Source organism: Barbus barbus (genome assembly GCF_936440315.1).
Source record: "Barbus barbus genome assembly, chromosome: 28".
NCBI lineage: Eukaryota > Metazoa > Chordata > Actinopteri > Cypriniformes > Cyprinidae > Barbus > Barbus barbus.
The window spans coordinates 13,827,296-13,842,332 of NC_136756.1; the positions used below are offsets into that span (position 1 = coordinate 13,827,296).

At 33.9% G+C, this 15,037-nt stretch overlaps 1 protein-coding gene across 2 annotated transcripts in view; it reads left to right on the plus strand.

Moving 5' to 3' along the window:
• The window catches only part of mvb12bb (multivesicular body subunit 12Bb), a 51,451-nt gene extending 47,339 nt beyond the window's left edge, over positions 1-4,112 (plus strand). For both annotated transcript variants that reach the window (XM_079382164.1, XM_079382163.1), the window contains exon 10: positions 3,512-4,112. In XM_079382164.1, coding sequence (XP_079238290.1) covers positions 3,512-3,568 — 57 coding nt within the window. In that variant the 3' untranslated portion in view covers positions 3,569-4,112. The remainder of the gene's footprint in view (positions 1-3,511) is intronic.
• The last annotated feature ends 10,925 nt before the right edge of the window (positions 4,113-15,037 follow it).

Genomic DNA, 15,037 nt, shown 5'->3' on the forward strand with positions numbered 1-15,037 from the left:
TATATTGCGTTACACCCAACACTGGATCTGTGATGCACGACTGTCGTTCGCTCGGTGTGCTTCATTGAGCAGCCGCGTTCAGTTTTATTTGTAGTGTCTGTTCTCCAACTGAACTAAATTATTTTTATTTGTATTAAAAAAAAAAAATCTAAATGACTGTGAGGGTCAGTGCCTTAGACACTGCAAGCCTTAGAGACAACTAATTTTTAACACAACAAATCTTATATCTCACTTGAACGGTCATCATTGCGGCGAACCTGTATTAAAACAATAAAGCAGCCGCGGCAGCAGCTACTAGTGCTAAGCCCAAAACACGGAGTGTTGATGTCCCCATTCAGCAGGCCTTAGAAAATTTAAAAAAGTTTTCCAGAGACAGCCATAAACGACAAAGTTATGGAATTTATAATCTATGATGACCAGCCTTTTTCCTTGGTATAAGGATGCACTTTATTTGTGTTGAGGATGCACTTTTGTTTTTCATTTTTTTTCGAGGTTGACAAATGTCAATGCATTTTATTTATTATGTATTTGAAAAACACGTGACTTAAAGACTATATAACTTCCTCATCCTCATGGATGCATTTCTTTATACATGAAATACTTGAATATAAATTTGTTGTTAATGAGTTGTTAATTGCAGATAAACCATAGTTCTGTCATAATTCTGTTAAACCATTTCTGTTACAAAGTATTGTGGTGCCTTACACAAAAAATAAAAATATTTGAAGAGTCAGGACTGATGTTTGCTATTATAGTTAGGCCAGAGTTACTAAAATATTCATCAGTGAATCTTAGATTTTGTATTCTCCTAGGTGCACAAACTGCAGATTATATAAAAATATAATATAAAAATATGAATTTATCGGCTATCGGAATCGGCCATGAGAAGGACTTAATTATCGGTTATCGGTATCGGTTAAAATTTGTCATACCATGCATCCCTAATATATATATATGAGTGTGTATGTATAGGGAGAGAGAATTAATTATTTCATTATAATAATTAGAAGTATTTATTTTTTGTGAATTTTTTTTATCTAGTCGCATATATATAATTTTTAATTTATAAAGACTTTGTGTTGTGCTTATCTAGAGTTACACTAAATAATATCAATTTCACTTGAGTTGAGTTCATTTGTGTGCATGTGCGCGCGTGCGTGTGTGCATTTAATTCTACATATAAATTAGAATTTTTATAGTAATATAATTTTTTACATTTTTATAAAGAGTGTCTGTGTCAGTGCTTACCTAGTGTTAGACTAAATAATATATCTATGTTAATGTAATTATTTTGTAGAGTTGTTTGTAATCACATACTGTAATTGTTATTATCATAGTAATTAATTTTATCAATATGTAATGAGCATAACTCGGATGCTGTAATGTAAAGTGTTACTGAAGTCTCGGTTTTAAGTGGGCGTATAATATAATTCAGTTGCATTTACAGACTGGGAGCTGAATACATATTTCCAGCAGGAATCAGCACGTATTCCTTCATTAGTCTCTGGATGATAACTTCTCTGCTCAGGGCCTTGACGCACATCGTAATTGACTGATTGCTAATTCTATTAAAAACACATTCATTAAAAAGAGGCATTTTGTGACATTAAACATATGCACATGTAATTGCGGAAAAGCGCCGTAATCACAATCGGGTCCGTCGATAAGACTGCTCCCTAACAAGCATCACTTGAGCCATTTTTTTGGTTGAAGATGTTGGTTCCAGCAATTACGCATTCTTTTCATTTCCCAAATGATTTGCAAAACTCGTAGAGATTATAATTGCTTTTAGCCACGCATATCTAATTTGTGTCTTTTTAAGTGTTAATTAGTTAGTGATTTGAGCTGACGTCTTTATGTAGTTTGCACAGCTGAAAAATTTTATTGAAGGGAGGCTAATGATTCGGGTGTGTGTGTGTGTGTGTGTGTGTGTGTGTGTGTGTGTGTGTGTGTGTGTGTGTGTTTTCTGCTACCTATATAGAAAATATGATAATATAAATAGATATGCACAATATGTGATTTCATGCATGTATGAAACTGTGACACTTTAAACCAGACAAGACCAATCACATGCTACAATGTAAAGGATGTGTGTACTATGTGTGTGTGACTGTACATTTGGTCATGTGAGGGAGAAAGAGACTCTGGGAGGACACCCAGAGAGCAGACGGGTAGATATTTCAGATGAAGGGGGAATTAATGAAGACAACATGTCACATATTTTCACCTGCTCTGAGCAGGAACAGGAAATGAAGATCTGCTCATCTCGGAGGCTGCCGCCCATGTTCCGCATGTCACTGTCCTGTCACAGGCCTGTGTAAAAATGGCAGGCAGTGATACATGCACTCTGTGATAACAGCCCATTCCTTCCCATCCATCATTTATACATGTGCGCGCGCACACACACACACACACACATACTTGTTTATTTATTACTTAGTCAGGTGCTGTGTGTGACTTTTTATTATAACTAAGCGGCATGTGACATGTTGGTGGAACTTGCAGTTTTGCTGCAAGTAGATGAAGGGGAGAGAGAGAGAGAGAAAGGGAAGAACAAGGTTGTTGTTTGATCCTCCAGCATCACCTAGTGCTGTGAATTTGCATAACATTTTACAAATGCATTTTATAAATCTTAAAAGCAAGATGTTAAAAGCAGGATCTTTGTGCTTTTATTTTTATCATGTTTATTTTCCATTGTAAAATGATAAAGGTAAACACATAAAATCCATTCAGCCTTTGTTTTATTTTTATTTCATTATTTATATATATATATATATATATATATATATATATATATATATATATATATATATATATATATTTTTTTTTTTTTTTTAGAGAAAATGCAGTTTTGTAATGTATTTTTTTATATATATAATTCCCTGTTCTCCTATTATTATTATTATTATTATTGTTTGATTGATTGTTTATTTTGGTATAACTATTATTTAGTATTATTCAGAATGTATGTGAAGATAGAAGCAGGGGTCGGTGATTCAGTAAATTGAGTGAACATGAGCTCTATGTGCATAATCAGCATAATTCTTTGTGATTTGTCTGTGTTTGTGTTTGTCTCATGTTAAAAAAAAACTTAGTGACTTCTTCCTGCACTGTATTTAGATCTAATTTCAGGGCCTCTACGTGTAATAATTTTATTAGCTTAAATAAATGATAAATCATGAGATTTTGTGTATTGTGTAAATGCAGTTAGTTCATGGGTTTGAATTTACCTGTGTGTCTGGAAATGTACACATGGGGGCGCCATTCAGCAGCATTTACTAGGCATAGACAGAAATGAAAGGCTTTGGAGAAGGCAGGAAGACTAAGGTTTAACAGTTGCTTTTGGATTAAATAATACAATGGTGACTTTTATGCTGCTTTCAGTCTAGAAAATGAGTAACAATACATTGCAAGACAAAAAAAAAATCATTATCATTGGCAATTCAACTGTAAACAAAGGTGACAATGATATTAACAAACTCATAATTCTTTTTTTCTCTTTGTTTTGCAGTACAACTATTGTTTCAACACTGAACACAGCGCTGCAGCCTTCGCATGGACTCACTAACTTTAGAGAGTGGAGATTCACCATTAACACTGCTATAAGTAATCAAACAGTGTAGTGAAACTAACTAATGTAACTGAGAATCCACAGATCAGGGTTTATACACACTATTGCTTTCTTCTGCCTTGTCTTATTTGGGAACCGTTTTCTTTTCAGAAAACTTCCCTCCATCCTTGTGCCATATACATGATCAACTCAAATGGATAAAAAGTCCTCCCTTCCATGTTTTTCTGATTGATGATCTTGTTTCAGGTGAAATGGGTTGTAATCAGTTTAATTTATAATTTAATTTATACATTTATTAATGTTCTCAGGGAGATGTTCAATATGTTTTTTTTTTTTAAGTAAATATTTTTATTGATGTGGTCTGCCATAAAATAGCCTAATTTAAAATGACCTATTTTTATTCATATTTATTTTCATTTTTTTTGTAACTCAAATTTTACATGAAAAGGAATTGCCATTGAATGTCATTTTATTTCATTTGAGTACCAAAAAGCTCTAGAATTAATTTTTGCATTTGATATTGCACTTTCAAAGAAAAAACTTGACCCTCTAACTCTAGTATTCTCTATTCTATTTCTATTATATCTTCATTTTTTTGTTCATTATTAAAAAATATGACCCTCTAACGTTAGCACTCTCTGCTCTATTTCTATTATATCTACTTGTTTTCTTTTTATTTATTATTTAAAAAAAAAAAACATTCTATGTGTACTGCATTAGACTAACCAGGATTTGTCACAGCACGTATTGCTTTTTTGTTGGTTTGATTGCTTCTGTTGTCCTTATTTGTAAGTCATTTTGGATAAAAACGTCAGTTAAGTGACTGCATGTAAATGTCCTTTGCAGCAACAGCATTTCAAGACAAACCATGGGTTAGCGTTAGGTTTGTTGCCAAAGGGACTTTAATATATATGTGGACGATGCTTTTTTTATGATTTGCATTTACCTTCCTTTTTAAGGATTCTCTCTTATTTGTGACCACAGATGCATTTTTGCTTTTTTTGTTCATGTCATTCTTGCTCTTCTCCCCAGACAGGCTAATAGGTTTTTTAGAGTGTGTGGGTGTCAGAGTCACTGGTGTGTTGATGATTTCAGAAAGGAGAAACACAGGTGCTACACCAGAGCACAGGTTCTGTCTCACTGGCCCGTTTAGACATCATGAGCACTGGGACAGGACGCTCTCACGGCTGTCCTACCCATCAACTCACTTCACACTTCTTTGAACAGGTAGAGCATTTAGTTTCCCAGTTAATCCACCAACCAAAGCGTGTCAAGTAAATATCATCAGTGTATTTGACTCAAAACCTCCCCATCTACAGTGGTGGCCAAAATGATTAGAACACTAGTATTTTCACCACCTAAAAAATGGTTTTAAGTCAGTTATTTCTATCTTTTGCTGTAGTGTGTCAGTAGGAAATATCAGTTTACATTTCCATTAATTGTAATAATCCAGTGAGATTTTTGTCTGATAACAACCAGTGCTCCACACAGAGATCTGATCTCATCATCATCCAGTCTGTCTGGAATGGCAGCACAAACTAAGACAGACTAAATCCAGAAGAACTGTGGCAACGTCTCCAAGATGCTTCAAGAAACCTACCTGCAAAGCTCATGAGAAACTCTGCGCAAGTGCACATGGGGCAAAAGCTGCTTTAAACGCAAAGGATGCTCTCATCAAATGTTGAGTTAATTTAGTTAATAGAACTTAATTGATGAAGAAAATCTATTTATGACATTATTTTTTACAGCATCCTCACAGCATTTTTACACCCATGCCTAAAACTTTTAACAGTACTGTAGCTTTGCACGTAGGATTCTTGAAGTGTCTTGGAGACGTTGCCACAGTTCTTCTGGATTTAATCTGACTCAGTTTGTTCTGTTTCTTGTAATTCCATATAGATAGATAGATAGATAGATAGATAGATGGCCTTTTATACCAAAAGCAGTGTAATTTAATGTATCATGACAATTTTCAATCTTCTGTCTTACTTGCAGAATTAAGTAAGCTATATTTGCTACTGTACCTCAGATTTTCTCTATTATGTTTGACCAGCTATATATCGTTGTTTTTCATACTGTTGCAGAGTAATAGTGATGATAAGTAATGAGTGGTCATAACTTAATGTATCACCAATATCTCAGTGATCCAATAACAACTTTTTTTTTTTCTTATTCTACACTTTACAAAAAAGCTGTCGCTGGTACCTTAAGGGACAAAAGCTAAAAGGCACATCATTGTATACCTTATTTACCCCTAAATGATACATAGAAGTAAAACACACATTACACACAAATAATTACTTACATATTAAAAGTACAGCAGTACCTATAGTGTTCTGCCCCAGTGACAGTTTTGTACCATTTTTTCTGAGAGTATACTGTAAAATGTTATGCTTTTATTGAAGAAAAATCCATATTTCCATGATTTGTCCCCTTTTAAGTGATCAGGGGCCCTTCCTGAGCCTCTGATCACCTCACCATGGACCCTCACCTCCAAATGGAGCTAAATATTAGGTCTCTCTCAGAATCACAACTCCCACTCACAGCATCGCTGCTTCTTCAAACAACCACCTCACATGGTTTTACTTTCAGCCGTGCTATGGCTTCATGATAGGGAAAATAATAATATCCTGAGACCGCACTGTAAAATGAAAAGGACTGGCTCTCTCATTGGTCAGAGCCTTTAGTGTGTTTAATCCATGTGTGTTTGAAGGGAATGGTTTGGCTTGAAATATGAAGGGAAACTATTCTCAGCTAGTCTATTTATCTTTATACTTATAATTAGAAAACAAGCTCCTTTTCATGTGTTTCTAGTTGATCAATGAGCAATGCACATTCAGGATGAGAAATTGGTTTCTGTTTCTTGTATTATTCTCTGTTTTATAGGAGATGGAGGGAGAATGAGAGGTTTGTCATACCATGACTCGGTGTGCATGAGCGGACAGGCCGCTGATATAGTCATCTGCTTCCAATGTAGAGAAGAGCAGAGGGAGCCATCCATCGCTGGGCACGTGGACCCTAGCTTGTTAGTCTCTCTTTTCTTTTCACAGACACTCACACACAAAGTAAGACATGCGCGAATACATGGAAACTTGTCCATGAGAATAAGCTGGAATCCCGTGATGGGTCTTTCATGCATTTGGATGGACCGAGTCTCTGAGGAGGAACCTACATAATGAAATTTACAGAGTCTAAACCTTTGATAAAACCCAGGCTGAACTCCTCATGCACTGCGCTATAGCTCACTGCAATGTGCATTAGACTAGGAAAAGATTGTGTTGTTCTACTCATAGGGTATCACCAGTTTGTTCCATAACTAGCATGCAAATCGATGTTTAATGAAAACAATGCACTGTAAGTTGGTTTACACGAGTCAAATGTGGAATAACTCTTCTACAGGTTACAGGTGCATACTTCTCTAACCCTGCTAACCTTAAGAACAATGTGCAGTTACTTTTAAAATGTAGAAGTTTAGCATGTGCAGTATAATGCATCAGCCAATGAATGAAACATTTAGTCATTTAGTTGTCATAGCACAAAATGTAAAATTGAATATTGAGGCCGTCTTACCCTCAATACTATTGATTTATTTTTATGTTTAAATTGTAATAGTAATAGTGTTTTGACAATTATGATAAATAATTGAATAAGCATTAAAAGACAAAGCAGAATCTGAAAGGTAAATTTGTTCTATTACACCATTGCATGTGAATGCTTTGTAGACATAATCTGGCTATATTTGAATTGAAGATAATAATTGCAACACTGTGAATTCAAACTGAATGATTTATTTCAATTAGCTTGGGGTTGAAAGAATAGCAAAGATGACTGAAATGTAACTCACAGAATTACTGAACAATAAACCCATTCATTACAATATATGATTACAATATTAAAAGACAAAATTTGAGGGTCTGTAAAATCTTTTCATTTTTATAAGAAGTCTCTTATGCTCACCCAGACTGCATTAAAATACAGAAGTAGACTGAAAACAGTAATATTATGAAATATTATTATGATTTGAATTAACTATATAGTATTGTAATATTAAAATGAACGTTAAAACTAACATTCATTGAAAATGAATGCAAATAAACTATATTATATTGTAACAATAACATTTTATTGCTGTGATGATAAAACTAAACAGCCGTTGCTTTACAGTCTTCAGTGTCACATGATCTTTCAGAAATCATTCTAATATGCTGATGTGCTGCTCAAGAAACATTTCCTATTATCATCCATGTGAATTTATAAGTAACTTTACTATCAATTTTGATCAATTTAATGTGTCCTTGATACATTTTTATTTAGTTTTTAAAAACATATTGCATATATACATGTATTTAAGAATAAAAAACTGTGAAAAACTCCTGCCTGAGCACTTTATGGCTCAACACAAACATCTGTACACTCTTATTTTGCCAATCACCTTTAATAAGAGTTATTATGACGAGCCATAAAGCATGTGCACATTATATGCTTTTCTGTGTTGATGACATCATGTCGAGGTTAAGAGAGCATGGCGTTGCAGGAGAAGCGTAGATGGAGATTTGACCGTGTGGTCTTCACTGCACTTCTTAACAAGCTCAAACTGGACTCGAGGGGGAGACGTAAACCATCACGTCTGGATCTGGCACGGAGCAAAGAGTGATATCAAAGAGCAAGGCAAGTGCAAGAACTCTTTGCCTCTCTCTGTCAGAGTACTTCAGCCATATGAGGCACATTAGAGTAATTGAGGAGCAATGGGCCGGGGCGTGAGGTGATCTCTCTCGCTGTTTTTCTTTTTCTTTTTGCTCTGTTCCCCTGTCCTGTCCCACACACTTACCCCCACCAGCGGCCCATATCCTACATTGTCTAAGTCTGGAAGTTTAACTTTCATGTTTTTCCCATTCTTTTACATCGTTCCAATAATTTTCTTCCAATCATCTTTCTTTTTTTCTTTCCTTCCTTCCTTTATTTCTTTCAGAAATAAGTGTGTTCTGAATGGCATTTTAGGCAGCAAAGTTGAATGCAGCCTCTGAAGTTTATTGATTTAGGTGGAGTTTTTTTCATGGTAAACATTATTATTATTAATGCATGTATTGATCATTTAAAGTGACCAAATTTTTTATATTACTAATATTATAATCAACATTTATAAAAAGCACATTTGTTGATTTGGTGTTTTTAATACTAAACATAAACTAAATTATTATTATTATTGATGTTAGTGATAAAATGTTTATAATCAACATGTTTATAACCAGCATGTGTTGATTTAATGTTTTACTGCTAAACATTAATAATAATATTACTACTAATAATAAAAATAATAACTTTATTATATGTCATAATGTATTATTATAAAATGCATTATTTTTATACATTTTATTGATAATCATTTTAGACTTAGTAATTCAATTGTGAATATCCATTTTCCCTATTAAATTTCTTACAATTCCTTAAAAAAAGAAGGTTATGTGCTGCTTTTGCTCATTCTTTTCTCCCCTTTAGGACACCACAAAGTGGCCTGAACACAGAGATCAATTAGCTTCTTTTAAGTGAGATCAAAGCGTCGTGGCCCCATGTCCAGGCATGAAGGCCAATTAAACCTGAGCAGAAGGATTCTGGTCCCCGTGGACCAATCACCGCTGGACACATGCTATGGATTTAACTATATGCTATAAAAACGCCACAAATCTGTATATGTATCATTTGATACTCACTATAAATAGTGTTATTTTGGAGGCCAGCAACACAGAACTTCTCATTCCTTACTTATTATAGTAATCATAATCATTAAAAAATGATAACCAATGTGAGGCGATAAAAGAGAGAAACAGTGTCAGTAGAGGAGTGAGGGAGCGTGAGAGTGGAGTCGGAAGAGGAAACATCGAGTCTCAGTCCACAGACAGGTGCAGTGACCCTATCCACCTCTGGAGGTGCCACTTGCAGTTTATGGGACATTTATGGTAGGCCAGCGCTTTTTTACCAAGGCCACCTGGATGCAATAAGAGCGCAGCTCCTGAGCCTGCTTGTTGGAAACTCTCATGGGCTCCTGCGGGAGGCAAGCCCTGTTAAGATGTTTATGATTCAAAAAGTGGTCCAGGGGGAAAACACTGACAACTACAGAGAGGGATTTTTTAGAGGAAGCTTGTTTTCTTGTGACTCCAACACTCCCCCAGAGAGCTGTTTTCCCTCCTGTTTTCCTGAGTAAATCCATGGGGAGACCAGGATTGATTTAGATGTTTTTTTTAAACTCTGCTTAATTGTGTTCGGGGTGATTTGATGACTGGTCAGTTGGTTTTAGGTTTTGTTTCATATATGCCAATCATATTTGTTAGATCTAATTCATTTAGTTCAGAAAATCGGAATGAACTTCAACAGATATGAATCAGCTAGATTCCATTAAAAGTTTGTAAATTAAAGTGCTGTGACACAAGTCCCTTGTGTCCAGATGGGCTGCTCTAATAACTTCATTAGGATTGACATACTTCCTGTTCGTTGATATATAGGTCTGTGGTCAGACCTTGTAACTTAAATCATAAATTTAAATGGCAAAGACCTTTTTAATGTAATGATTGTGTATTTTTACATTGTAATATTTAACATTTAGCAATTCATTTATAACATTTGATTATTGTAAAACTCAAAATGAATTATTATTAATGTTAAAATATTTCCGATCATTTTCATCCACATGTAAATCTTAAGGACTATTCAATTTGAATGTACTATTGAAATAATGTTATTATTTATTATCTTCTAATAATGTTGTATCATGACAAATGGCAAATACTTTTGTTTGTGTGTATTTTATTTAGTATAAAAATTTAACTAAATTGGAAATATCATAATTTATATAGTTTATTTTAAAGGTCAAAATACATTATTATTATTATTATTATTATGCTTAAAATATTTTAGATGTGGATAATTATTTTAATATTATTTTCATTCATCACATTTAATTTTTAATGTTCTTAAATTTAATTATATTATGTAATATTTTCTAATAATTTTAAATAGTATTATGTTATATTATTTCTAAGTATTTTGATATGAAATCATGTATATTCTCTGTTACCCAAAGTCTTGAATCTGGCAGAGATACGCTATTTAAAGTAGTCAATTAGACACCTGGAAACTACATAAGACTGAGAAGTTCACAGCTCTAATGCCGCAGGTCTGTTCTTTTTTAGGCTGTAACCCATCTTCCATGCTGACCTTTGATGAGGGAGACCACAGCAATAAATCCTGTGCAGAATCCACTCACACCTTCATGTTTCAGCCCACTAACTACATTTGACCATTCGGGGGGTTCAAAACTGCAGGCTCTAATAGCCAAGCAGATGGACCAGTAAATGATGGCCAGGACACGGCTACAAATCTGAAGAGTTTAAACTAAAGCTGCTTTACTACCCTTACACTTCTGACTGTATCTATATTATTTTCACCATATGCTAAAAATAATTTCTGTGGTCAGTTAGCAAAATTAACTTTATGTTAGCATGTCTGATATGGCCTCTTCATCTCAGCATTCATTACTTATTCAAGTATATTTTCTGTAACATTTTGTGTTCCAGTTTAAAACAGAGATCAACAGCTCCACTCCAGGTCATTATTTATCTGTGATCTTAAGCACACAGGGAAAGAATCAGCGTTTGGACCAGTTTCAGTGCTCTGAAAGTCATTTTTTTGCTCTCGTGGGATACATGGAGACCCCCAGGTCAGCACATGCAGGGAGCATTGAATGTGTTGATAGAGATGAGGGGGTGCTGGATGGATTAGAAATGTTAGCTTTTGACAGACGCTGCACAGATCTTCATCTCCAGATCCAGCCAGCTGAGGAACATCTGGAGTAACCCACACTCAGGCGCAGACACTGAGAGCTGTGCTGTGAGTTATATTTATAACACAACTATGGCGAATGCGGCCTGTGAAATTGTCATGTTTGTTGATTTAGGTGGTGTTATATATATATATATATATATATATATATATATATATATATATATATATATATATATATATATATATATATATATATAGTGATACAATTTTAATATCATTTTTTATTATTTATTATTGTAATATAATTTGTATTATTATATAATAAATATAATATTATTTATTATAGTATTATTATCAATAAGAAGAAAAATACAAAAATACTATTTTGTATTTCACATGAAATTAAGCATGTAGATATGTCCTGCAGTTTGACATATTGACAATCTAAAACTATTTAAGACTTTTCTTTGTTATATAGGTAGAGATTTAATATCCTCATTTTCATTTAATGACTATGTGGAATATTCGTATTTTTAACAAATTAATTTGTCAAGAAAACCGGACCACCACTATTGGCAAAAAGCAATACAACTTAAAATTAAATTAAATTAAATAAATAAATATTATTAGAGAGAAAGAAAGAAATACAACTTTATAAATTGGTATAAATTATAACCTAATCTAAATGTTGAAAAAAAACATTATTATTACTATTATTATTATTATTTAAGAGAGTAGTAATAACAAGGTTGAAAATAATAAGAGAGAGACCAGAGGCCTGGCAGTCATCAAAGCACCTGAAATTTCTATTTGAAGTCTTGATGTGAAACATTAAGTAATTACCTTGATCCCTGCGTTTCGCCTTTAATCTTCACGGCACACTGTTGGTTCGCCATAATTACATACCAGTGACAAATTTTCAGACATGAGCTCTCCTCAATGTAGCGACTCAAATCTATTTAGAACTTCTCAGTGTTCAGGCCACAAGACTAGTTACACACATTTCATTTCAAGAGCTCTGACTGAACTTATTCCTCCCACAAAAGAGAAACAGGGGATGTATGTTGTAGATGGCACGTATCCTAAAATCAGACTCGGAGCCGCCACTGAGCCCGCTTTGCCATGGGATGAATAAATCAGTCTGGAGAAGAACCCAATGAACAAGACAACCATCTGCTGAAAAGCATCATAAATCTCGTCTAGTTTGGGAAACTTCAGTTGCGCTGTAAGGATTTGCAGGCCTCACGAAAGCCTTAACTCTTTTCCATAACAACAACGCAAATGCTGAGAGATTATTTGTGATATTATCAATGTACTAGCATAAAAGATTATTTGTAGCTAGCTGTGTGTGCTAGTATTTCTTTAGCATTAAACAGATACAAATTTGCCAAAAACTAAAAGGGTTTCCATGTGACATTTTCCAGATTCAATGGAGAAATCAAACACATCTTCTCTCAACACAGTGCCTTTGTTAGCTGTACCTAAAATAGTTTGTTTCATCTTAAGATAACTTTGATCTGCGTCAGATCCTGACCTTAGATAAAAGAAGTCTGGCTGAAAGCCTACTGATACAAGTGCAGTTTGTTTGGCTCTAAACCCTTTTTCTTTTCTTTTATGTAGTATGTAGTGTATCGTCAACTTAAAAATCTGCTGAAAGTTTATTCAGACATTCCAAGATGTAGTTTGTTTCTTCACCAGAACAGATTTGGAGAAACCACTTGCTCACCAATAGATCCTCTGCAGTGAATGGGTGCCGTCAGAATGAGAGTCCAAACAGCTGATAAAAACATCACAAGTAATCCACACGACTCCAGTACATCAATTAATCTTCTGTTGAGTGAGAAGCTCCGTGTTTGTAAGAAACAAATCCATCATTAAACCAGATTAGCTTTAAACTGTTCCTTCTGGTAAAATGCAGAAGTCCATAAACCATAATGCTTCTTCTAGAAAAAAAAAAAATATATATATATATATATATAATCTGTTGTCATTGAGGACTGTTTTTGGACTGTTTTGACTTGTAAATGGTGTTTGATCTGCACTGTAAAAAACAAAAAAAAAACAAAGTTGAGCCAACTTAAAATTTTAAGGCAACCAGCTTCAGCAGATTTTTGAGTTCTCTCAATTTATTTTTGTAGGAGATTTTTTAATTTTTGTTGTATAAACTTTTACTCAACAAGTTAAGAAAACTCAAAAATCTGCTGAAGCTGGTTGCCTTAAAATTTTAAATTGGCTCAACTTTTTTTTTTTTTTTACAGTGTGTACATATTTCTCTCCTGATTCAGACAAGACAGACTTTTCACTGAACAAAGCAATACTACACACATTTTAGCAAGAAGCAACGGATTGGGGCTTTTCGCGTTACTGGAGTCATGTGGATTACTTGTGGATTATTGTGATGTCTTTATCGACTGGCTCTCATTGTGACGGCACCCATTCACTGCAGAGGATCCATTGGTGAGCAAGTGATGTAATGCTAAATTTCTCTAAATCTGTTCTGATTAAGAAACAAACTCGTTTACACCGGATGGCCTGAGGGTGAGTACATTTTCAGCAAATTTTCATTATTGAGTGAACTATTCCTTTCAGTCATACCTGTTATTTTATTCTCTTAATTCCAGCATGTTCAAATCAAACTCGCATCCAAATGAATTGTCCTGCTATATTTGCTCATAAATTATTACATTTACTGGACCTGCGGAATTAAGTTATTCAAAGAGTTCGTGCATTGCAATGCAAGGTTAACAGTCTGAGTAGCCATGATTACATCTTTTTATTCTTTTGTCTTCTTTATTAATGCTCCCTCCTATCCTTAGAAATGTGCAAACTTTATTTAAAGTTCAATAAATCTGCTTAAAGTTGCTGATATGAACTCTTGCTTAGACCTTGTCTGAATACACACATTACCACAATGTTAATAACAACACTAATAACAAACATGTTATTAGTTGTTTTCTGTTTAAAACATTGAGTCAAACATTACAGTCTAATGTGATTTATTTATTTATTTGTGTATTTATTTTTACACTCTATGTTTGCTTTTCGTGTGACCACCTCGTGACGGTCAACCCTTTTGAATGTAATTTACAGCTAACAGTAAACATATTTAGTGCAGTGATTGGTAAATACGAACTAAAACGTTTTTCTTCATAAGTATGTCAGTGAAACAGAAGTTAAAAGTAGATTGGCCACTGGAGGGAGATATTGACCCTCTATAGAAAACTGAGAATTAAGACAGGTCCATCCTGGGCAAACTACTGAGCTGCATTCTGTGCAAAAAAACTAATAACTATTGCACAATAAATCATTAATCAATATTATTCTATGTTTAATGCATATTAGTGGGTGATATAAATTCTAAATTTTTAATGTATGAAACTATAGCCTACTAATCAATTTAACGAAGCAACATGACAGCTACTTGAAAACATTAACACGTTCATTTTCCGTTCAACACTACATAACGTATGCTGCAATTTTTATTATTATTATTTTATTCAAAGTTTTTATTGTTAGCCTACAAGATAACTGTACGCGAGATTTTTTGTGGCTGCAGATTATAATGAAATTTACGGAAAAAGAACTTTGCAAAGAAAAACGTATTTTTTTCATTAAATGCTACACCAAATGTAATAAGCTATCCGTTATTCTGGTTTAATTTTTAATTCTCATTTAATTATTTATCAGTGG